General features: G+C 43.7%; 1 protein-coding gene across 1 annotated transcript in view; it reads left to right on the forward strand.

Moving 5' to 3' along the window:
• The window catches only part of VPS13C (vacuolar protein sorting 13 homolog C), a 992,635-nt gene that overhangs the window by 496,809 nt on the left and 470,207 nt on the right, over positions 1-25,619 (forward strand). Inside the window, exons 47-49 of the mRNA XM_030188422.1 lie at positions 13,006-13,106; positions 15,611-15,780; positions 25,154-25,401. Coding sequence (XP_030044282.1) covers positions 13,006-13,106; positions 15,611-15,780; positions 25,154-25,401 — 519 coding nt within the window. The remainder of the gene's footprint in view (positions 1-13,005; positions 13,107-15,610; positions 15,781-25,153; positions 25,402-25,619) is intronic.

Here is a 25,619-nt window from a genome sequence, read left to right on the forward strand (position 1 = left end):
ACATCTGCTCGCAAACGGAGCATTTCTCTAAACAGGAGTTGTCGCTTTCTCGGGATATTCAACCCTCTGGCATTAATCAGTAATAGGTTAATAGCTGCCATATGATGTCATAATAGGTTGCTCTATTGCCTGCTGATCTCTGAGTTATTGTGTTTCTTTGCCTTTTTCCTATTGATTTCCTCTGATGGATCCTCCCCTTAGCTTTCTGATAGGCCTCTTTCCTGTCCCTATCCCAAGGTTTCCCTCCCTCCCCCCTCCCTCCCCCCCTCATTTGAAAGCTGCCCCTGTATATCACTAAGGGCATCCTAGGAGGAAGTATAAGCTGTTCGGTCCATATTCCCGTGGAAGCTCCTGTATCTTTAAATAAAGCCCTGTTTCTTTTCAATTTTAACCTTTCTATAAAACTGAGTAACAACAGAACAACATAACAGGTGTTTGCATAGTATTAACAAAACAAAATACATCACCCAATCACTTCTTAAGGTCCATCATTTTTGCATCATTGCCACTGAGCGGACATTTAAGCAGCTTCTGTCTTTTTGATGATTCAGCAGTTGCTCACAAACCGAGGCTTCCCAGTAAGGTGCTTCTCATTCAGGTCACTTTGGTTGCCGATTGTTGGCGTTTTAGATGTCGCTGACCATTGCCTACTCGTTGCCATTTAGGTGGTATCACCCGGGCTGGACCTCGCTTTGCTGCTGTCGTCGGAGTTGATGTCTCCATCTCGACTTCCTCTGGGAGGACTTCCTTCGCCTCTGCAAGTGTTCTTATATGCTGCATTTTACCCTCTTTATAAAAAACTAACGCAAATGGATGTCTCCATTTGTACCAGATCCCCAGTTCTTGAAGTCGTCTAGTGACTGGTTTGAGTTCCGCTCTACGCTTCAATGTGGTGGCTGCCAGATCTTGATACACTTCAACTGCATATGTATTCCATTTGAAATTTGGGGTCTGTCGTGCCGCTTTTGCCACCTGCTCCTTCATCTTGAAGTCTCTAAAGCACACTATTATGTCCTTAGGCAGATTGGCTCGTGGAGAGTTGAATGCCCGATGGGCTCTCTCAATGAGGATCGCGGTTGGTTCTGTTGCGGTACCTCCAGCTGTTAGTAAATCACTCGCCAGCCTTTGTATAGTATCCTCACAGTCTGTATAAGCAGGGGACTCTGGTAGGCCACGGAACCGCAAATTACATCTGCGACTACGGTTCTCCAGATCCTCTAGTTTATCGAGGACCTGTTGGTGGGCTAGCTGGCTTTCCGTGGTTCGCTGATCTAAGGCCTCGAGTGCGTCTGACTGGGCATCAAGCCGATTTTCTGCCTCCTCCAGGCGAGAGCCCAGCTCTCTGATTTCACCTTTAAGATCTGCCCCCATAGTCACCAGCTCGTTACGCATTGCTTTCAGGTCTGTCCGAATCTCCTGTAGCCATTTCTGCCACTCCGGACCCATTTCTTCTTCGGGTTCCTCCTGGTCTATATTGGTGTGTGTCTCCGCTGAGGATGTTGATTCTGCGAGGTCCGCTGCCGCGATCGCCCGTTCCGGGCGGTTTAATGGTGCGGCCGCCATTTTGTTTTCTCCTCGCGCCAGCGATGTATATGCGAAGCGGGAGAAGTTCACTCTCTCCGCCTCCGTCTGCATCGGGAGTTTATTCCCGCTGTGTTACACTTTCCTCCGCTCGCGTATTGTAATGATTTCGCCGCTTGAAACAGGCTTTTTAGCTTGTGAATCTCCGCGGGTTATACGGAGCTCAGCTAGCATGCAGCCATGCCGTGTCGTGACGTCACTTCCTTGATACTATAGTTTTCAGTACCTCCACAGGTTCTGGTCTTCCCTCCAAGGTTTCAGTTATCATCCTTAAAGCCTCATCCTGAGGGATAGATGTGTATAAGGATCTAATATCTAGGGGTAACCATTATACAATCCCTGATGTCTTGTTCTAAAAGTTGCAAAAAATGCTTTGTATCTTTCAAATAAGAATTTGAACCAAGCACTTTCTCAGAAAATAATCTAAAAATGTTGACAATGGCTCCATGATAGACCCTCTAGATGATAAAACAGGTCGTCCAGGGGATTGTTATGAATTTTAATGTATTTTTGGAAGAAGATATAGGACAGGCGTTATTGGAAATGCCACATTCAAAAATTTGTATTCCTTTTTAGTAAAAAAAAAAACTCAACTCGAGGCCTTCTTTCGTAAGGTCTTTTATCAAAATTTGCAACCTAATTGTGGGATCATCTCCTAACTTCTCATATACATTTTGATCACATTACTGTGCATTTGCTTCTCTCAAGTAATCTAACTGTTCTTGTATTATGACAGCTCCACTTTTTCTGATTTCTTGATATTTCCTTCATTATTTTGAAGCTGTTTTAATGAATTCCATTCTTCTTTTATCAAGTTATCTTTGAAATACAAATTCTTTTACTGCTACCTTAACGGGGCAAATGGTAAACTGTTTTTTAATTTCTGTGGATGACAGCTCTCATATCTTAACAATGTGTTGCAATCAGTTTCTTTCTTACAAACTTTAGTAAAGAATTTACCTTCAATTATTTTAATTTCTACATCTAAAAATGAATCTGCTTCTTTTTAGAATTCATTTGTGGAAAACAATTGCCAAATTGCAGGTATTTAACCATTTCACAAAGTTCTCCAAAGTCGGAATATCTCCCTTCTATAGTAAGAAGACATCATCGATAAAAAATGTGGGATACAAGTGCAATAAATAAAATAAAAAAACATCTCGCAAAACAATTTCTTTAAATACTTTCAATATTGGGTCTAGAGGACCAGGAGGTATCCATGTAGACTTTGGCCAAAACCTTGAACGATCCCTCATATTGTCACCCTTGCTAAAAAAAGATTTTCAATTGCAAGGTTCTAATAAAACGCTCTAAATCTACATTAAATTGAAAATCATTAAAATATCATTAAAGCCAAAAGCTGGCACAAAGGATAAACATTTTTTTAATAAAGAAATATCTGTTAACATTATAATTTAAGTTAGCAGTTAACAGTATAATTTAAGCCATACAAACAAAAATACATGTTAGGTATCATTACTATAAAATAAAAATAGTGGGTGTGATAGAACAGTATGTTTTAAACCTGTAAAGTTGCCTTTATAAACTCTTGAAGTGCATTTCTCTAGTTTGGCTAGCAGGTGGTGCATGTTTTATGTTAATGCTGTTATGGCAAAGTGCATGCCCTCTTTTAGTTTCACTTAGGGGGTCTTTTACTAAAGCTTAGCTTGAGTTATCTGCAATAGGGCCCATTTTATTCCTATGGGCCTTGCTGCAGGTAACTTGAGCTGAGCTTTAGTAAAAGACCCTCGTAGTGAAGAAGTGAATCTACAGTACTATGAGCAGTATAGTTTTAAAACTTGTTGACTGTGCTCTGATTAGCCTGGAGTTTGAAATTACCCAGCAGTTGTTGCCAGCTGTGCTTCAGTCTTAGCCCCGGGAGAAAAGAGAGAGATATCTCTTTGCTGAGGCTCGGTGAATCATATTTATTGATCTCCTCAGGTACTTTTTTTTTTTTTTTTTTTTAATGAAGTAACAAATGTTTTAGTTAGTGTTGTAATTGATCCATATTTCAATTACCTGTTGTTGTTTACTGATTGCATATTTTTGTTCAAATTTTAAGACATTAAATAATTTATTTCCTCTGCTTGTTTGGACTGATAAAGAATCCTGGTGGTTTCTGTGTTGGGTCTGTGAGTGCTTTCTGGGAAATGTGGGACCACTGGGAGTGTGGCTCCAGTAACCTAGAAATCACTGGGAATAATTTGAGAATGGGAGACTCGCCCAGAGGCAGTTGTGACCCAGTCGTCGGGAGACGGGTTCAAGTGTAGAGCACAAGCAGCAAGTGCAGGCGGACCTGAGCTGTGCTGGGGATAGACTTTCTAAGTGGCTGTGAGGTAACCCCAAGCAGGTGGCCAGGCGTTTTATGTCAGTAGGATAGGGAGAGTGTTCTGAACCCCCCCCCCCCCCCCCCAAAAAAAGCTCTTTTGTTAAGCATTTCTCTGTACTACATGCAATCATTTATTTCTAGCAAGCATTCAACATTAATCAGGAGTAAAATATTTCAGTACCAGCTTTTTCATTTGTTGTAGTTGTGGGTTGAGATCAGTAATTGCTGAGTGAACCAGTTATGTTTTTCTCTACTGTATTAATATTTCTCCGAGGACAAGCAGGCTGCTTGTTCTCACTGATGGGTGACGTCCACGGCAGCCCCTCCAATCGGAATCTTCACTAGCAAAGTCCTTTGCTAGCCCTCGCGCGCACCGCGCATGCGCGGCCGTCTTCCCGCCCGAAACCGGCTCGAGCCGGCCAGTCTTCTTTTGTCCGCACTCGGTACGGTCTTGTTTTCGCCGTGTCGAGCCCCGGAAAGTCGACATCGCGCGTCCAAATTCTGTTTGAGCGTGTTTTTTTCCTTCGGGAAAGCTTTGTTAGTCGGGAAGTGCTCCGGAAACCCTTCGACCGGGTTTCGTGTCAATCCTCCCCGTACTTCCAGCTTTTTGCCCCGGTAAGTTTTCTTTCGTCGTCGGGGTAGGCCTCTTTTCGGCCTCGGTCGAGATTTTTTCTCCCTCTAAATTTTTGGTGCTTCCATTTCGCCATTTCGGCTTTTGATTTCGCCGGCGTGATTTTTCCGCCCATGACATCGAAGCCTTCCAGCGGCTTCAAGAAGTGCACCCAGTGCGCCCGGGTTATCTCGCTCACTGATCGACACTCGTCGTGTCTTCAGTGTCTGGGGGCCGAGCACCGCCCTCAGAACTGTAGTCTGTGTTCCCTTCTTCAAAGGCGGACTCAGGTAGCGAGACTAGCCCAGTGGAACGTGTTGTTCTCGGGCTCTTCGTCGGCATCGGCACCGGGATCTTCGAGTGCATCGACGTCGTCAGCGTCCAGACCATCTTCCTCGGCCGCCCCTGCATCGAGTGCATCGAGGCATCGGGCCTCTGCATCGGCGCCGAGACATCGGATAGCTGCATCGACGTCGGTGGTACCAGGACCTCGTCTGCTGATGTCGTCGGACGGTGGTGCATCGGGTGGAGTGCAGGTGAGGGCTGTCCATTCCCCTGCTGGTGGCGGTGAGCCCTCGGGTGGGTCTCCTCCTACCCTGAGGGCTCCTGCGGTACAGCCCCCCCGAGATCGACCTTCTTCAGTCTCGGCCCCGAGGAAGCGACGGATGGATTCGACGTCCTCCTCGTCGGTGCCGGGGAGCTCCGGTGACATGCTTCGGAAGAAATCGAAGAAGCATCGACACCGGTCTCCTCCCCATGTCGGCACCGAGAGCTCTGGGTCGCCGAGGGATTCGGCACCCAGCAGGCATCGGCACCGAGAGGACCGCTCACCCTCTGTTCAGGAGGTGTCGATGCGCTCCGCTCTGGACAGCCCGGTACAGCCTCCACGCCCGGAACAGGTACTGACGTCGACGCCTGCATCGACCTCACAGCCTTTCTCTACAGCCGCTCTAAACGAGAGCCTCCGGGCCGTTCTCCCAGAGATTCTGGGAGAGCTGTTGCGCCCTACCCCTCCGGTACCGGCGGTGCTTGCGCCTCCGGTACCGTCGAGCGTGGCGCCGGCTGGCCCATCGCCCAGGTTGAGGTCCCCGACGTCGGTACCGCGTGCGGTACCGACCGCGGCCACCTCCCAGGAAGGCTCCCCGACTACGTCGGCGGAGGGAGCTTCGCCGATGCGGGCGAGGGAGTCTACCTCTCGACGCCCCCATCGTGGACGTGGCTCCACTGAGTCGAGCAGGGCGAGGTTGCAGACACAGGTTCGTGAACTTGTATCTGACACCGAGGGTGAGGCCTCGTGGGAGGAAGAGGAAGATCCTCGATATTTCTCTGACGAGGAGTCTGAGGGTCTTCCTTCTGATCCCACTCCCTCTCCTGAAAGACAGCTTTCTCCTCCCGAGAGTCTGTCTTTTGCTTCCTTTGTCCGGGAGATGTCTACGGCCATCCCCTTCCCGGTGGTTGTGGAGGACGAGCCCAGGGCTGAAATGTTTGAGCTCCTGGACTATCCTTCTCCACCTAAGGAAGCGTCCACTGTTCCCTTGCATCATGTCCTGAAAAAGACATTGCTTGCGAACTGGACCAAGCCACTAAGTAATCCCCACATTCCCAAGAAGATCGAGTCCCAGTACCGGATCCATGGGGACCCAGAGCTGATGCGCACTCAGTTGCCTCACGACTCTGGAGTTGTGGATTTGGCCCTAAAGAAGGCTAAGAGTTCTAGGGAACATGCTTCGGCGCCCCCGGGCAAGGACGCTAGAACCTTAGACTCCTTTGGGAGGAAGGCCTACCATTCCTCTATGCTCGTGTCCAAGATCCAGTCTTACCAGCTCTACACGAGCATGCACATGCGGAACAATGTGCGGCAGTTGGCGGGCTTGGTTGATGCTCTTCCCCCTGAGCAAGCCAAGCCTTTTCAGGAGGTGGTCAGGCAGCTGAAGGCGTGCAGAAAATTCCTGGCCAGAGGAGTTTATGACACTTTTGATGTTGCGTCCAGGGCCGCTGCTCAAGGTGTGGTGATGCGCAGGCTCTCATGGCTGCGCGCCGCCGACCTGGAGAATAGAATCCAGCAGCGGATTGCGGACTCGCCTTGCCGTGCGGACAACATTTTTGGCGAAAAAGTCGAACAGGTGGTAGAGTCTCTCCACCAGCGGGACACCGCATTCGACAAATTCGCCCGCCGGCAGCCTTCAGCTTCTACCTCTACAGGTAGACGATTTTTCGGGGGAAGGAAGACTGTTCCCTACTCTTCTGGCAGGCGTAGGTACAATCCTCCTTCCCGACAGCCTGCGGCCCAGGCTAAGCCCCAGCGCGCTCGCTCTCGTCAGCAGCGTGCGACTCAGCAAGGCCCCGCGGCTCCCCAGCAAAAGCAAGGGGCGAGCTTTTGACTGGCTCCAGCAGAGCATAGCCGACATCCAAGTGTCCGTGCCGGGCGACCTGCCAGTCGGAGGGAGGTTGAAAGCTTTTCACCAAAGGTGGCCTCTCATAACCTCCGATCAGTGGGTTCTGCAAATAGTCCGGCAAGGATACACCCTCAATTTGGCATCAAACCCTCCAAATTGTCCACCGGGAGCTCAGTCTTACAGCTTCCAGCACAAGAAGGTACTTGCAGAGGAACTCTCCGCCCTTCTCAGCGCCAATGCGGTCGAGCCCGTGCCATCCGGGCAAGAAGGGCTGGGATTCTATTCCAGGTACTTCCTTGTGGAAAAGAAAACAGGGGGGATGCGTCCCATCCTAGACCTAAGGGCCCTGAACAAATATCTCGTAAAAGAAAAGTTCAGGATGCTTTCCCTGGGCACCCTTCTCCCCATGATTCAGCAAAACGATTGGCTATGCTCTCTGGACTTGAAGGATGCCTATACACACATCCCGATACTGCCAGCTCACAGACAGTATCTGCGATTTCAGTTGGGCACCCGCCACTTCCAGTACTGTGTGCTACCCTTTGGGCTCGCCTCTGCGCCCAGGGTGTTCACAAAGTGCCTAGCTGTGGTAGCAGCGGCACTTCGCAGGCTGGGAGTGCACGTGTTCCCATATCTCGACGATTGGCTGGTGAAGAACACATCCGAGGCAGGAGCCCTGCAGTCCATGCAGATGACTATTCGCCTTCTGGAGCTACTGGGGTTTGTGATAAATTACCCAAAGTCCCATCTTCTTCCAGTGCAGAACCTCGAATTCATAGGAGCCCTGCTGGATTCTCGGACGGCTCGCGCCTATCTCCCAGAGACGAGAGCCAACAACTTGTTGTCCCTCGTCTCCCGGGTGCGGGCGTCCCAGCAGATCACAGCTCGGCAGATGTTGAGATTGCTGGGCCACATGGCCTCCACAGTTCATGTGACTCCCATGGCCCGCCTTCACATGAGATCTGCTCAATGGACCCTAGCCTCCCAGTGGTATCAGGCCGCTGGGGGACTAGAGGACGTGATCCACCTGTCCACGAGTTTTCTCGAATCCCTGTTTTGGTGGACGATTTGGACCAATTTGACTCTGGGACGTCCCTTCCAAATTCCTCAGCCACAAAAAGTGCTGACCACGGATGCGTCTCTCCTGGGATGGGGAGCTCATGTCGATGGGCTTCACACCCAAGGAAGCTGGTCCCTCCAAGAACGCGATCTACAGATCAATCTTCTGGAGTTACGAGCGATCTGGAACGCTCTGAAGGCTTTCAGAGATCGGCTGTCCCACCAAATTATCCAAATTCAGACAGACAACCAGGTTGCCATGTATTATGTAAACAAGCAGGGGGGCACCGGATCTCGCCCCCTGTGTCAGGAAGCCGTCAGCATGTGGACCTGGGCTCGCCGGAACGGCATGGTGCTCCAAGCCACATATCTGGCAGGCGTAAACAACAGTCTGGCCGACAGACTGAGCAGGATTATGCAACCTCACGAGTGGTCGCTCAATTCCAAAGTGGTGCGCCAGATCTTCCAAGCGTGGGGCACCCCCTTGGTGGATCTCTTCGCATCTCGAGTGAACCACAAAGTCCCTCAGTTCTGTTCCAGGCTTCAGGCCCACGGCAGACTGGCATCGGATGCCTTCCTCCTGGACTGGGGGGAGGGTCTGCTGTATGCTTATCCTCCCATTCCTCTGGTGGGGAAGACTTTGTTGAAACTCAAGCAAGACCGAGGCACCATGATCCTGATTGCTCCTTTTTGGCCGCGTCAGATCTGGTTCCCTCTTCTTCTGGAGTTATCCTCCGAAGAACCGTGGAGATTGGAGTGTTTTCCGACCCTCATCACGCAGGACGAAGGGGCTCTTCTGCATCCCAACCTCCGGTCTCTGGCTCTCACGGCCTGGATGTTGAGGGCGTAGACTTTGCCTCTTTGGGTCTGCCAGAGGGTGTCTCCCGCATCTTGCTTGCTTCCAGGAAAGACTCCACTAAGAGAAGTTACTTCTTTCATTGGCGGAGGTTTGCCGTCTGGTGTGACAGCAAGGCCCTAGATCCTCGCTCTTGTCCTACACAGACCCTGCTTGAATACCTTCTGCACTTGTCTGAGTCTGGTCTCAAGACCAACTCTGTAAGAGTTCATCTTAGTGCAATCAGTGCATACCATTACCATGTGGAAGGTAAGCCGATCTCAGGACAGCCTTTAGTTGTTCGCTTCATGAGAGGTTTGCTTTTGTCAAAGCCCCCTGTCAAGCCTCCTACAGTGTCATGGGATCTCAATGTCGTTCTCACCCAGCTGATGAAACCTCCGTTTGAGCCACTGAATTCCTGCCATCCGAAGTACTTGACCTGGAAGGTCATTTTCTTGGTGGCAGTTACTTCAGCTCGTAGAGTCAGTGAGCTTCAGGCCCTGGTAGCCCAGGCCCCTTACACCAAATTTCATCATAACAGAGTAGTCCTCCGCACTCACCCTAAGTTCTTGCCAAAGGTCGTGTCGGAGTTCCATCTGAACCAGTCAATTGTCTTGCCAACATTCTTTCCCCGTCCTCATTCCTGCCCTGCTGAACGTCAGCTGCACACATTGGACTGCAAGAGAGCATTGGCCTTCTACTTGGAGCGGACACAGCCCCACAGACAGTCCGCCCAATTGTTTGTTTCTTTTGATCCCAATAGGAGGGGAGTGGCTGTAGGGAAACGCACCATATCCAATTGGCTAGCAGATTGCATTTCCTTCACTTACGCCCAGGCGGGGCTGGCTCTTGAGGGTCATGTCACGGCTCATAATGTTAGAGCCATGGCTGCGTCGGTAGCCCACTTGAAGTCAGCCTCCATTGAAGAAATTTGCAAAGCTGCGACGTGGGCTTCTGTCCACACATTCACATCCCATTACTGCCTGCAGCAGGATACCCGACGCGACAGTCGGTTCGGGCAGTCAGTTCTTCAGAACCTGTTTGGGCTTTAGGATCCAACTCCACCCCCCGAGGGCCCTGTTCGTTCTGTTCCAGGCTACACTCTCAGTTAGTTGGTAAATTTTTTAGGTCAATCTCAGTTATGTCCTCACCGTTGCGAGGCCCAATTGACCATGGTTGTTGTTTTGAGTGAGCCTGGGAGCTAGGGATACCCCATCAGTGAGAACAAGCAGCCTGCTTGTCCTCGGAGAAAGCGAATGCTACATACCTGTAGAAGGTATTCTCCGAGGACAGCAGGCTGATTGTTCTCACAAACCCGCCCGCCTCCCCTTTGGAGTTGTGTCTTCCCTTAAGAGTATTGTCTTGCTACATACTGGACTGGCCGGCTCGAGCCGGTTTCGGGCGGGAAGACGGCCGCGCATGCGCGGTGCGCGCGGGCGCGCGAGGGCTAGCAAAGGACTTTGCTAGTGAAGATTCCGATTGGAGGGGCTGCCGTGGACGTCACCCATCAGTGAGAACAATCAGCCTGCTGTCTTCGGAGAATACCTTCTACAGGTATGTAGCATTCGCTTTCTCTCCTTAACAATTTTTAACTCTTATGGAATAGGAATTTGTAAATAGGTCAGGATTTCTCTTTTTTAATAATAAATTAATCGTAGGATACAGTTACTTGTAAGACCAAGGGCTAGTTCCATAAAGGGTGTTAAAAGTTAGGTGCCAAAATATCTCTGCACTAAGATAATATTGAATAACAGCATTTGGGTGACCAGATTCCATTATAGAATAGTGTAAGTTGGCTTTCACTTGCCAAAATGTAGGTGCTTTCACTTATGCCATGTAAAAGGCAGGTGTAAACATTACCACCTAAATATTAGTACTTATTCATGCAGTTTACAGTGTTCTATGAGTTTGGTACATAAGTATGTGACCCAGCTTTGGCCCATCTATGTCCCGCCCACATGTACACCCCCATTGAGGTTGCACCTTAAAGCACTTAAGCAGTACCTTACAGAATAGCACCTAAGTGGAATTATACATGAAGCCACCATTTTTACCCCTGTTCTAGTGCTTAATTTCTGTTGGAACGCGAAACTGTAAATGCTGAATTAGTACCTGACTTGTGGCCCGCTGAATTAAATTACAGGGCAAATGTCCTGCAAACTGGACCTCTTTGGGTATAATTTAGTTTTATTCATTTCTGGGATTGTTGTAAAGTATATTTTGTCATTTGGAAGATTGAAGAGATATTGACTTGAAATTTCTAATCTTTACATTAAAATCAATCTATAATTCTTCAGAGACTTCCATATTTTACAATTCCCACACTGTAATAAAATTAAATATAAAACAATTCAATCTGCTGGATTCTCCTATCGGTGTACTAAGAGATAGAACTCCCTACCTAAGCAGTTGTCACACAACTGAATATTTTAAATTCCGTAAATTGCTAAAAGATCGTTTATCATCGGCAACTAATCCAACATTTAATCTACTGTTTGTATATTCATGGATACAACAAGTGACATAGAGAGCATTGTGGCATGCAGGTGGCTTTATTGGGGACAGGAGGTCCAGCGTGGCTGCATTTCGGCCTCCACTTGTATCGGGGGTACAATACAATCGTAGGTCTGCTGCTTCTTGCAGATAAGACTTATTCCACTAAAACTCTTTTGTATGTTGCCCTGAAACCAATTTGCAGTAAACACATGTAAACTTCAAAACAGAACTCGCACCACACGTGTCTTGGACCATGAAGTTTCTTCATAGTAATTGCAAGCTCCATGGTCTCAGATACCTTAGTGGAGAAAATGGGAGATTGTATTGTACCCCTGGTGCGGGTGGAGGCCAGAGCACAGCTGTGTCTGGTTTCTGGTCCTCAGTGAGGCTGTTTGCATGCCATGTTGCTTTCTACATTGCTTCGGTTTCCTTGACCATGGGATGCTTTTCCAACCCTTACTGAGCAGAGATGGTGTCCATCTATCAAAGGAGGGATGAAGCGTGTTCCGTAATAGACTGGCTAATGTACTAAAGAGGACTTTAGATTCGCTGGGGATGAGTGAGAAAAGCCCCAAAGTCATTAACAACTATCAGGAATGTAAGATAGCTAATACTTTTATAGAAATGGGAAAAAAAGAACAATATCCGGAGAACTTTGTTTACCAATGCCTATAGTGTGAGAAACATATTTCTAGATCTAGAGGTGATAATGGTAGAAGCCGACTTGGATTTAGTGGCAGCCACGGAGATGTGGTTCATGGAGAACCATTACTGGAATAAAGTTATATCTGACTATAATCTATTCATAAAAGACAGGGTAGGAAAAAAGGGTGGAGGAGTGGTATTATATGTTAGTGACAGAATTGCAGGACATATGCCCTAAAGAGATTAGGGCACTTCATCTTGGAAAAGAGATGGATAAGGGGAGATATGATTGAGGTCTACAAAATCCTGAGTGGTGTAGAATGAGTAGAAGTAAATTGATTTTTTTACTCATTCCAAAAGTACAGAGACTAGGGGACACTTGAGGAAGTTACATGGAAGTACTTTTAAAACAAATAGGAGGAAATCTTTTTTTCACTCAATGAATAGTTAAGCTCTGGAACTCTTTGCCGGAGGATGTGGTAACAGCGGTTAGTATATTTGGGTTTAAAAAAGGTTTGGACAAATCTTGGAGGAAAAGTCCATAGTCTGCTATTGAGACAGATATGGGAAGCAACTGCTCGTCCTGGGATTTATAGTATGGAGTGCTGCTATGATTTGGGTTTCGGCCAGGTGCTTGTGACCTGGCTTGGCCACTGTATGGACCATTGGTCTGACCTTGTATGGCTGCTCTTATGTTCTTGTGTATTGAACTCTATTCTTGCTGTTACAATGTTTTTGTCATAATTTGACTGTAAAATTAATGTTATTTGGCTTTGATAATATTTGTTCTATGTAACTAGGAGTGGTTATCAAATGTTTTTGTTCAGAGTGAGCCACATAGAACCTGAACTTGTTTGGGACAATGTGGGATATAAATGTCATAAATAAATAATATTTATCTCATTTTAAGAAGTGTAGCGTAATGAAAAATATGATTAAATGTGGATTTTTGTTCTATCATGTATTGGATTTATAAGAAGAGGCAGTATTGTTATGTCTACTGCATCACCTGGCTGTTTTGAATAATAATGGTATCTTTATTTTTATTTTGTAGATACTAATTCAGACATTCCCATCGAACCTTGTGTAACACTTAAGTTTGATTTTCAGTTTCAGTCCCTTTCAATCATCCTTTATCACAATGATACAAACCAGGTCTGTATGCAAATGCCTGCTTAATATTTGTGGAAAATTTGTTTTTTTCCTAATAAAATCCTGAAAATGTAGTGACACATATGTAGTAGAACCTGCCTTAAGAAAAGTTGTGTCCTCATAAAAGTGTTTAATGAGCATGTTAAAAAGCCTGTTAAGTGATGCAATAAGATTTAGCATATTCACAGTAATGTGTTAACAGTAGTAATGCTTATGTCATCCCAGAAATGCAAAAATGCTGTGGTCAAATAGATTAACTTTGTTACCTACTACAAGGAAGATAAATGGTGTGATCATGGTAAAATGAAGATGTAGAGTTCTGTTTTTCTTCTAACTTTTCCTGCTGGTTTCTGAGGATTAATTATATAAGTAAACTAGGTGTATGAGAGTTACTTCTCAATGAAAACAGAAGATGTGGGAGAGCTAGTACTGCACAGTAAAGAAGGTCAAAGGAGGGAATAGAGAGTTTTTTGACACAGAAAACAGACATGAGTATGTATTTTGAACCATCTGTCTCTTTTGCAACTAAAGATTCTATGTGCTTATCCTATGCCTCTTTGATTTATTAATTTGATGATTCACTTATGACCACAGGCAAAGTACAAAACAACACAGAGCAAATATATAAACTTTAAACTGTAAAAAGGAGACAAGCAACCTTTCTGTAGTTGCCTAATCTGCAGGCTCATAAAAAAGCCAAGATTTAAGCATCTTTTCTGAATGTAAGCTAATTGATTTTCTTATAAATTTCACTCAGCAGCCTGTTGCTTTATTTATTTTATTTGTTACATTTGTACCCCACATTTTCCCTCCTATTTGCAGGCTCAATGTGGCTCACACAATACCGCAAAGGCGTTCGCCAGTCTGTTGATAACAAATACAAGGTTGTTTTGTGGTTGAATGAGGTAGGTGCGTGTCAGGCATCGTGATGGTCAAAGGAAATGAAGCTTGTATATTGCCCAGTATGATCAGTGGTTGTGCTGTGTTGCTGGGTGTGAACTCACTATCACTTGTTGACTGTATATGTATTACAGGCAAAACAACTATAACAATTTTTCCAAATGGATAAGTGTAGAGAACGCTTAATGGCAAAAAAAAAACAAAAAACTTTGAGGCAGCTAGCTGTAAGAATTAGAAGCTGAGCTGGTTGGACAGGCTACACCTTTCTTTTCCTCCTTACCAGACATCTGAGGCATAAGAAAGCATTTTGGCGTTTTGGTGTGTGATTTGTTGATAAATGACTTGCTGTTCCTTGACCACCTCTCTTGGAGTATAGTAGGTCTCCCACCACTTCACTCTGTACTAATTATTTCCCATGTATCAGCCTTGTATATCATTTGGAAACCAGCAGGCGGAATGGTGAGAGGGAGAATTGAGTACGCTCAATTTCACTGTGATCACAATATTTAGTTTCCTTTTGATAAATACCAAGCTTGTGTTAATACCAATCCAAAGTAGGTATAACATAGTGGCAATCACCGTATGCTTGAAAAATAGTGTGAAGACTGACTGAGTATGTCTCAATATGTATCCTGAGATTGTGGTAAGTACTTACATGTGTTATTTTTATTTACATTTGCAGATAAAACAATGTTTTCTAGAATCCTCAGAAGCTTAGCTGAGATTAGGTGGCAGAGCCGGTGGTGGGAGGCGGGGCTGGTGGTTGGGAGGCGAGGATATTGCTGGGAAGACTTATACGTTTTGTCCCAGAGTTGGTGGTTGGGAGGCAGGGATAGTGCTGGGAAGACTTATACAGTCTGTGCCCTGAAAATGACAGATACAAATCAAGGTAAGGTATACACAAAAAGTAGCACATATGAGTTTATCTTGTTGGGCAGACTGGATGGACTGTGCAGGTCTTTTTCTGCCGTCATCTACTATGTTGCTATGTTACTATGTTCTAGGACCCATTAATGTTAGTCTTCCTGCAAAGCTTACTATTTATAACCTACCAGGGCATTAGTATGCAAGCTAAAATTTATTGCAGAGACCTTGATATCCAAACGCTAAGAGGATATTTAAATTTAGTTCTCCATTAGGTATACCCAGAATACAGTCTTGACAGGAAAACAAATTGTGCAAGCATTTGTGCATTTGAACATGGCATGTTCATATGCAACTCCTTTTTGATATGAATTCAGTGATTTTTTTAAAATTATTTTTATTTTTTTTAGCTCATTCACATTGGGAAACTTAAAGAAAATATGGGAGATGAAATGGAACAAAAGCCAAAATCTGTTCCACTCTGAAAATTAGGGATATAAATTTAAGTAATGACTAAAGGAAGAAAACATTTTAAAGCAAACTGAAGTCAGGAATCAATCCTAAGATTTTTTTTTAATAGGGTTGTATAATACTACCAATATGCCTTAGTGCTTGATTTTCAGAAAGGTTTCTTCTCTCCTATGGATAAACTCTTAGGAAAACTGAGCTTTTAAAACAAAATATGAAATAGCAGTGAGCCAATGTAATTATAAATTGTTCTTCTATTTTCTGTTGTGATACAGACATCTCCTTTAACTCAGCGGAATGACTGCCTGCGTCTTGGACAGCTTACTTTATATCTCATGTCATCTTCGGGGAAAATGTTCACGGATGGCTCAATGGTTATTGACACTAAACTCCAAACTTGTACTTTAGATGATCTGAGAGAAAAAATAACAAAAGTAACTTCGAGGTTTGTCTCGACCATCACTTCAGTTTTATTGCTACATTTGCGTATTGTATTATGTTTTGAATGTTTCATGTTTTAAATAATAATAAATATTCCAAGCAGTTTCTTCCTTGTGCTTTGGGCTTACCACAATATAAGAGCTAGCTTCTGGACTACACAGAGAATGACAACAGATAAAGACCATATGTTCTATCCAGTCTGACCCATCCATACCAACTAACTACTAAACTCTACAATCCTGTCCTCTCCCTCAAAGATCCTTTATGCTTGTCCCATGTTTTCCTGAATTCATATACAGTTCTTTTTTTCTATCACCTCCACTGGGAAGGCTGTTCCTGGTATCCACCTCCTTTCATTAGATTACTCCTGAATCTTGCATCTTCATCTTAAGACTGATATGTTTATGTTTAATGGTAATCAATAGAAATAAAACATGGAAAAGAAAATAAGATGATACCTTTTTAGTGGACATAACAATACATTTCTTGATTAGCTTTCGAAGGTTGTCCTTCGTCAGATCGGAAATAAGCAAATGTTGGTAGATGACAGTATATATAAGTGAAACATCAAAGCATTTCAGTGATAGTCTAACAGGATGGGGGTGGATAGGTGAGAGACAGGAAGAGTCGGGTGGATGAGGGACAGGGAGATATGCATGGAGATAGGAGGGTGACAAAGCAGTACAATTTTAAGGTTTATAATGGGCTAGAAAACCCAGATCTTTGTGAAGTCCTGTCTGGTGGGTGTCAAAATATTTAATCATTCTGACTTCAAAGGTCTTAAGTGCCTGTATTATTTTAAAGTTCCCGTTCAGGATTCTTACCATGAAATTACTGGTACAGTGTTCTGGTTTTGTAAACTGCTGCCCCACAGGCATGACATTTTTATTGGTACTAGCATTTTTCATATGGTGTCTATGTAAATTAAATCTTTTCTTTAGCATCTGACTTGTTTCTCCAACGTAGCAGCCTTCGTTGCATTTTTTTTACACTGAATGATATGTACCATATTGGAAGGTAAGCACATGAAAGATTCCTTAAAGTTGAATATTTTTCCTTTGTGAATGTCCGTGGGGTCCTGTGAAATGTTTTGGCATAGTTTGCAGCTGGATATATTGCAACGATGTGTGCCATTCTTTTCTTTTTGAGTCTGTGTTGGGAGCTTACTTCTTATTAGCTTGTGTTTTAAGTATCATCTTATTTTCTTTTCCATGTTTTATTTTGTTTTATTTCTATTGATTATCTTTAAAAGTGGACTAACACGGCTACCACACCTCTCTACTCAAGATGGAAGATACCGCATATAGCCTTTATGTTTAATAAAACTTGATATATCGCATGTTCCAAAGTATAAGGATCTATGCGGTGTACAAAATACCTAAAAAATAAAAGGAAAAGAAACACCATTAAATATAGGATAGTGTAGAAACATTCATCCAAGAGACATGAAAGTTTATGAAGTTACTGTAGTCCAGGAACAAACTCACGACTGCTGAAAACCTTAACTAAAAGCCTGTTGGTGGTAGTGAGTTTTGAGAAGGGACTTAAATTTGGGAAAAGATTCTTCACTACAGATATGACCAGGCAGTTTATTTCAAAGTTTGGGGGCAAGGTTAAAAAAAAAAGGGCAGATTGACAAGTAGATTCGTGGTGAGATTGTCTAGGGTTAGGAAAGACTAACTGGTTAGCATCAAGCAAACGGAGGTTATGCGATAGTTTGTAGAGAATGGATAGAAATGTAGAAAATATCATATAACCAACATCAGAATAGACAGACCAAAAATAATGAAATAATGGCTTGAACAGCACACACAATTTTTATAAATGTGTTTCTTTGATAAATTCCTAAATATATGTTAATAAAATATCAGTATTATTTAAAATAGAAATTAGGTATTATCCCTGAGATTCTATATATCACGCTTAGCATTCCGCACCAAAATCCCAAACATATTCTATAACAACATGCATAACTTAATTGGCTGCCTAAGCCAATTAGTGTTTTTAGCAGCACTTAATAAGCAATAATGAACACTAATTGTCAATAATTAGAATATTATGGGCATAACTCGCTAATCCTATTCTGTAATGCAAACTGCCTAAATTCTAATGTGCGTAGCCAAAATGAGGCGTGGTTATGGGCGGGGAAATGGCGTTTCATGGGCATTCCAAAATTTACGCACACATTTTTAAAATATGGCCCCCTGTGCCTAAATCTATGCACCGTTATTTACGCCATGTTTCCCTTGGTGCAAATGAATTATGTAGTTCTAGGCACTGGGATATCAACTAAGAGTACTGTATACCGCATCTAAATCTAGGCGCCACTTGTAGAATACACTTAGGCAGAAATTTATTCACACGGATTTTTCAGGCGCCATATAGAATCTAGCCTAATACGTGTTTTTATATGGCACCATGATCCTTAATTTGAAATAACTTGAGAATTTTACCAGATTTTTGGTTCCCTTTCAACTCAGTCAAGGTAGTACATTGATAATTGCTTGATTTGAGGCCACACACCAACGCTTCCTTTAGAACTCTTCAGTTACAGGCCTTAAGGCTGGCCAGTAGATATTAGCCTTTGCCTGATGATTAAGACTACTGCATTCCCAGCTTGTTTAGAAAGCAGAGTCTTGGCCTGTGGATCAAACCCAGGCCCTCTATTCTAACATTTGCCAAATGAGAGGACTGAATTCAGTTCAAAGTCCCAGTGTGGTGTAGGAAGGAATACAAACAAGTTTTAAATGTATCGTGAACAACATTTGATTCCATTGTTAAAGATTAACATATAAATACATAAGTATTGCTACACTGGGACAGAAGGTCCATCAAGCTCAGCATCCTGTTTCCAACAGTGGCCAATCCAGGTGCTGGGACTACTGAACCAAGCTCCTGCAAAAAGGACAGGTTTATTCTGACCCCTAAATCCCTTACTTCTCAAATTGACTGGCTTAGGTGCTGGGACTACTGAACCAAGCTCCTGCAAAAAGGACAGGTTTATTCTGACCCCTAAATCCCTTACTTCTCAAATTGACTGGCTTAGGTGCTGGGACTACTGAACCAAGCTCCTGCAAAAAGGACAGGTTTATTCTGACCCCTAAATCCCTTACTTCTCAAATTGACTGGCTTAGGTGAGAAACTACCTGATATTTTGTCCTAAATTTTTAAGGCTTGTTGCTTAATCAATTTAATTAGCACTGGGAAACCTCTCTTTCTGTCTTTCTTGCTTTCTTTCTGTTCCTGCCAAGCTCTGATAAAGGGGAGGGGCATTTTTACATAGCTGAAACTGCTAGAATTATTGGCAATATCTAGATTTATTCAAAAGGAAAGTTATTAATATCTAGGGTAGTTTTAAAAGTTTAATAAACTGTAAGGTCCTTGATCAGACACTACCATTTGGGTCCATTAAGCTAGAGAATTCCCTTGATAGCAGCACTTCGCTGACACTTAGGGACTTATAATCCCACCCACCCTCCCCACAACCCACCCACCCCAGGGTTTTCCACACATTTATAGACAAACCAAACCTCATTAACTTTACTCCTCAGTCATACACAGGCAGTCTTGCAGGCTGATACTCCAACATAGTACACCTGTTCATACCCATTTCAACCAATCAGGATGACTTTTATTCTCTGCAATAATTGTGCTGCTTTAGTTTCAAGGCAAATCATCTGGAAACTTAAAGCTTGTCCTATCTGTCTTCAGCTATCTACTTTAAAACAAGAGCTCTATAAAGTAATGCAAGAATTAGATACAATTAAACCAACTTATAGTACTGTGCAGAATCATAACTTCTCACCACTGCCTCAGAGAATAAAACCACAAAGGAACAGATGGCTCACAGTAGGCTCAGGCAGAATTCGTCATGTGACACAGAAGCATCCACCCGCACAAGTGTTGTCACTACAAAATTCTTTTGCTCCACTACAGCACTGTGATGTTCCTGAAACTAAAATTGAAGCAGAAAAAAAAGAAAAAGCAAGGAAGAGGGAACAAAAAGAGGAGAAGGTACCCAAAGACAAAAGACACTCACAAATCACTAAACCCAAAACACATACTAGGAAATGTAGTTGGAAAGCAATGACCACAAATGCTCACAGTCTAAGCAATAAAATTCATGACCTTCAAGCCCTGATGTTGGAGACTGACTTGGACGTAGTTGCAGTCACAGAGACATGGCTCCATGGTTCCCATGAATGGGATGTAAACATACCAGGCTATAATCTTTTTAGGAAGGATAGAGAGGGACGTAAAGGTGGAGGAGTAGCTCTGTATGTGAGAGATGATATCGCAGCAACTGAAATGACAGGGAAGTGGGGAAAGGAAGAAGCAATATGGATCACCTTAAAAAGAGAGGATAGAACCTTGGTCCACGTGGGTGTTGTCTATAGACCCCCGACACAATTGGAAGAACTAGATAAAGATCTGATCGCTGATATTCAAAAGTTGGGGAAGAAAAGAGAGGTGCTGCTGTTGGGAGATTTTAATCTGCCGGATGTAGATTGGAAGGTTCCGTCTGCAAAATCGGAAAGAAGTAGAGAGATTGTGGATGCTTTCCAAAGTGCTCTGCTCAGACAAATGGTGAACGAACCCACGAGGGAGGGAGCCACGTTGGATCTGGTGCTCACGAATGGGGATAGTGTGTCAAATGTCCGAGTGGCTGCACACCTGGGAAACAGTGACCATCAAACGGTTTGTTTTGATGTAACGGCTCATGTGGATGGCGGCCACTCTAAACTCAAAGTCCTGGATTTCAAGCGAGCTGACTTTAACAAAATGGAAGAATACCTGAGGAAGGAGCTGATGGGCTGGGAGGACATACGAGAAGTGGAGGGACAGTGGTCCAGGCTAAAAAAAGTAATAAACAGGGCCACAGACCTTTATGTAAGGAGGGTAAATAAAAGCAAGAGAAAAAGGAAACCGATATGGTTTTCAAAGCAAGTGGCTGAGAAAATAAAGGCTAAAGAGTTAGCGTTCCAGAAATACAAAAAATCTCAAGTAGAGGAACACGGGGAGGAATACCGGATGAAACTGAAAGAAGCCAAGAGAGAGGTACGTCTGGCAAAGGCGCAAGCGGAAGAACAAATGGCTAGAAATGTACGGAGGGGAGACAAAAACTTCTTCAGGTATATTAGTGAAAGGAGAATGACTAAAAAGGGGATTGTGAGACTAAAAGATACAGCAAAACGCTATGTAGAAAATGATGAAGAAAAAGCCAATTTGCTAAATAGATACTTTTGTTCTGTTTTTACTGAAGAAAATCCTGGGGAAGGACCGAGAGGGACTGGCAAAAGTACACCTGAAAACGAAGTGGATAGAGCACCGTTCACGGAAGAGAGTGTATATGAACAACTTGGAAAGCTAAAGGTGGACAAAGCCATGGGGCCGGACGGGATCCACCCCAGAATACTGAGGGAACTCAGAGAGGTTCTGGCAGGTCCTCTAAAAGATTTGTTTAATAAATCCTTGGAGACAGGAGAGGTTCCGAGGGATTGGAGAATGGCGGAGGTGGCCCCTCTTCACAAAAGTGGGGCTAGGGAAGAAGCTGGAAACTACAGGCCGGTAAGCCTCACTTCGGTTATTGGAAAAGTAATGGAAGCCATGCTGAAGGAAAGGATAGTGAATTTCCTGGAAGCCAATAAGTTGCAAGATCCGAGACAACATGGTTTCACCAAAGGGAAGTCGTGCCAAACGAATCTCATTGAATTCTTTGACTGGGTGACGGGAGAATTAAATCAAGGACATGCTATGGACGTCATCTACTTAGATTTCAGCAAGGCTTTTGACACGGTACCCCACAGGAGGCTCTTGAATAAACTAGAAGGGCTGAAGATAGGACCCGAAGTGGTGAACTGGATTAGGAACTGGTTGACGGGCAGACGCCAGAGGGTGGTAGTGAATGGAGTTTGCTCGGAGGAGGGAAAGGTGAGTAGTGGAGTGCCTCAGGGATCGGTGCTGGGGCCCGTTCTGTTCAATATATTTGTGAGTGACATTGCCGAAGGGTTACAAGGTAAAGTTTGCCTTTTTGCGGATGACACCAAGATTTGCAACAGAGTGGACACCCCGGAGGGAGTGGAAAACATGAAAAAAGATCTGAAGAAGCTGGAAAAATGGTCTAACGTTTGGCAATTAAAATTCAATGCGAAGAAATGCAAAGTGATGCACTTAGGGAGTAGAAATCCAAGGGAGGCATATGTGTTAGGTGGGGAGAGCCTGATAGACACGGATGGGGAGAGGGATCTTGGGGTGATAGTATCTGAGGACCTAAAGGCGATGAAACAGTGCGACAAGGCGGTGGCCGTAGCGAGAAGGTTGCTAGGCTGTACAGAGAGAGGTGTGACCAGCAGAAAAAAGGAGGTTTTAATGCCCCTGTATAAGACGTTGGTGAGGCCCCACCTGGAGTATTGTGTTCAGTTTTGGAGGCCGTACCTTGCGAAGGATGTTAAAAAAAATGGAAGCGGTACAAAGAAAAGCTACGAGGATGGTATGGGAGTTGTGTTCCAAGACGTATGAAGAGAGACTTGCTGACCTGAACATGTATACTCTGGAGGAAAGGAGGAACAGGGGTGATATGATACAGACGTTCAAATATTTGAAAGGTATTAATCCGCAAACGAATCTTTTCCGGAGATGGGAAGGCGGTAGAACGAGAGGACATGAAATGAGATTGAAGGGGGGCAGACTCAGGAAAGATGTCAGGAAGTATTTCTTCACGGAGAGGGTGGTGAACGCTTGGAATGCCCTCCCGCGGGAGGTGGTGGAGATGAAAACAGTAACGGAATTCAAGCATGCGTGGGACAGGCATAAAGGAATCCTGTGCAGAGAGAATGGATCCACAGAAGCTTAGCTGAAATTGGGTGGCGGGGGGAAGAGGGGTTGGTGGTTGAGAGGCTAGGATGGGGGAGGGCAGACTTATACGGGGTCTGTGCCGGAGCCGGTGATGGGAGGCGGGACTGGTGGTTGGGAGGCGGGAAATACTGCTGCACAGACTTATTCGGTCTGTGCCCTGAAAAAGACAGGTACAAATCAAGGTAAGGTATACACATATGAGTTTATCGTGGGCAGACTAGATGGACCGTGCAGGTCTTTTTCTGCCGTCATCTACTATGTTACTATGTTACTATGTTACAATCCAAGTCACAAATACTTGGCAAGATCCCAAAAAAAGTTCAATACATTTTATGCTACTTATCCAAGAAATAAGCAGTGGATTTTCCCCATGTCATTTTAATAATGCCCTATGGACTTTTCCTTTAGGATGCCATCCAAACCTTTTTTAAACCCCACTAAGCTAACCGTCTTTACCACATTCTCTGGCAACGAATTCCATAGTTTAATTACACAGTGAGTGAAGAAAATTTTTCTCCTATTCATTTTAAATTTACTGCTTTGTAGCTTTATCACATGCCCCTTAGTCCTAGTATTTTTGGAGAGTGTAAACAAACGATTCACGTGTACCCATTCCACTCCACTCATTATTTTATAGATCTCTATCATATCTCCCCTCAGCCGTCTTTTCTCCAAGCTGAAAAGCCCTAGCCGCTTTAGCCTTTCCTCATGGGGAAGTCGTCTCATCCCCTTTATCATTTTTGTCACCCTTCTCTGTACCTTTCCTAATTCCACTATATTTTTTTAAGATGCGGTGACCAGTATTGAACATAATATTTGAGGTGTGGTCGCACCATGAACCGATGCAAAGGCATTATAATGTCCTCATTTTTGTTTTCCATTCCTTTCCTAATAATACCTGACATTCTATTTTCTTTCTTAGCCACCGCAGCACACTGAGCAGAGGGTTTCAACGCATTATCAACTACGACGCCTAGATCTCTTTCTTGGTCGGTGACTCCTAAAGTGGAACCTTGCATTATATAGCTATAATTCGGGTTCCTCTTTCCCACATGCATCACTTTGCACTTGCTCCTATTAAACGTCATATGTCATTTAGATGCCCAGTCTCGTAAGGTCCTCTTGTAATTTTTCACAATCCTCTTGCGATTTAACAACTTTGAATAACTTTGTGTCATCAGCAAATTTAATTACCTCACTAGTTACTCCCACTAGATCATTTATAAATATGCTAAAAAGCAGCGGTCCCAACACAGACCCCTGGGGAACCCCACTTTCTATCCTTCTCCATTGAGAATACTGACCATTTAACCCTCCTCTCTGTTTTCTATCTTTTAACCAGTTTTTAATCCACAATTGGACACTACCTCCTATCCCTTAACTCTCTAATTTCTTCTGGAGTCTTTCATGAGGTACTTTGTCAAACGCCTCTCGACTTAGTTTATACTGTAGTCACCACTTTATATTTTAACAGTGTTCCTAGTTTAGGTTTGATTTATGAAGCATCTTTTTTCAGGTCATCCATGCCTTAAAAATGAGGGTGCCTATCATTATAAAGTAAAGGCATTTACTTACTAAAATGTAAAGTTCTTTCAAATTCATCAATATCATATGACGAACATCAGAAAAGGTGAATAAAAAAATAGTACTACTACTGAATTAGCACATTTTTGACACATTTATTTGATAAATTCCTTAATATTTGTTAAAAAAAATACTATGCATATTTGAAACAGAAATTACGTATCAAGTGGGGTTTTTTAATATACAAATGTCCATAACTGAATTTCAGAGTGCTTGGGTTTGAACAATTTACATAACTTGTGAATATGTAGGGGAAACATTTGTTTTAAATTCTTACAAAGATCTTCATCATACTCATCTTCATATGTTTTCTTAGAACATACTGATCTAGAGTATAGAGAGCTGTCCATTCACCCAAGAAAGCTGTTAAAGGATAGATTTATATTGTGTAAACTGTAGAGGTTCTAATCATCCGCAAATATCCCCAAGGAAGATAGGGTACCAATAGTTGTAACTCTGTTAATTTGCCCAAGAAAGTTGCTATTCATTGTGTCCGCAATACGTGAACAACAGAGATTCTGATGATCCAGAAGCCCAATGTTTCTGCAGAACTCAAAGGCTCTCTCCACACAGGCACTGAAATGCCAGTGTCAGGATGGTGAGAGTTTGTTTACAAAGCTCAAAATTATTCAGTGACAACCTTCCTGGGAAGTTAACTGAGGTACAGGTATTGATCCACATGCAGTAAATGCAAAATGTTATCACACCACACCAAAACTACTTTTTAGATAGAGTGTAATTTTTACTGGATATTTCTATACTGTGAGTAAATTTTGTAAATCATCTTTCACTTCTTTCATGTTTATTTTATTACAAATATAATCTAAAACAGTTCACCTTGAATAAAAAAAGTAGAGGTAAATTGAAATAAATGTGGTCTGCAGAGCAGTACGTGAGGGAATGTATATTTGCTGCACTAAAATGCATTTGTTTTCCAGAATGATTGACAAGAAAGGTGACAAAAGTGACCGTCCTATGATCAATATAAATTACAAGCAAGATAAAGAAGAAAGATCAGTTGATGCTTTCCTAGACCAGTTATATGTCTGTGCTAGTATGGAGTTTCTACTAACAGTAGCAGATTTCTTTATCAAAGCCATTCCTCAGAGTCCTGCAACATCCAGAGAAAAATCTGCACAGATCCATATAAAACAAGTCAGCCATCTGAAGTCCAAACCAGATAAAGGTTTATGATTTTTATTGTTTATACTTTTTCATTATGCACTGTGGGGAGGAATTCTTTAAAGTGGTGCCTAACTGTAGACAAAGAAGCATGCAGACGCCCAGATTCTGTATAGTGTGCCTAGAGGTCTGCGCTGAAAACCAAGCATTCCTTAGTGTCCCTCCGGACCAGCCCAGAATGTGACTGATGGGTTGTGCACGCCTTCCAGCAGGTGGAGACTG

This window comes from Microcaecilia unicolor, chromosome 1, assembly GCF_901765095.1.
Source record: "Microcaecilia unicolor chromosome 1, aMicUni1.1, whole genome shotgun sequence".
Classification (NCBI taxonomy): domain Eukaryota; kingdom Metazoa; phylum Chordata; class Amphibia; order Gymnophiona; family Siphonopidae; genus Microcaecilia; species Microcaecilia unicolor.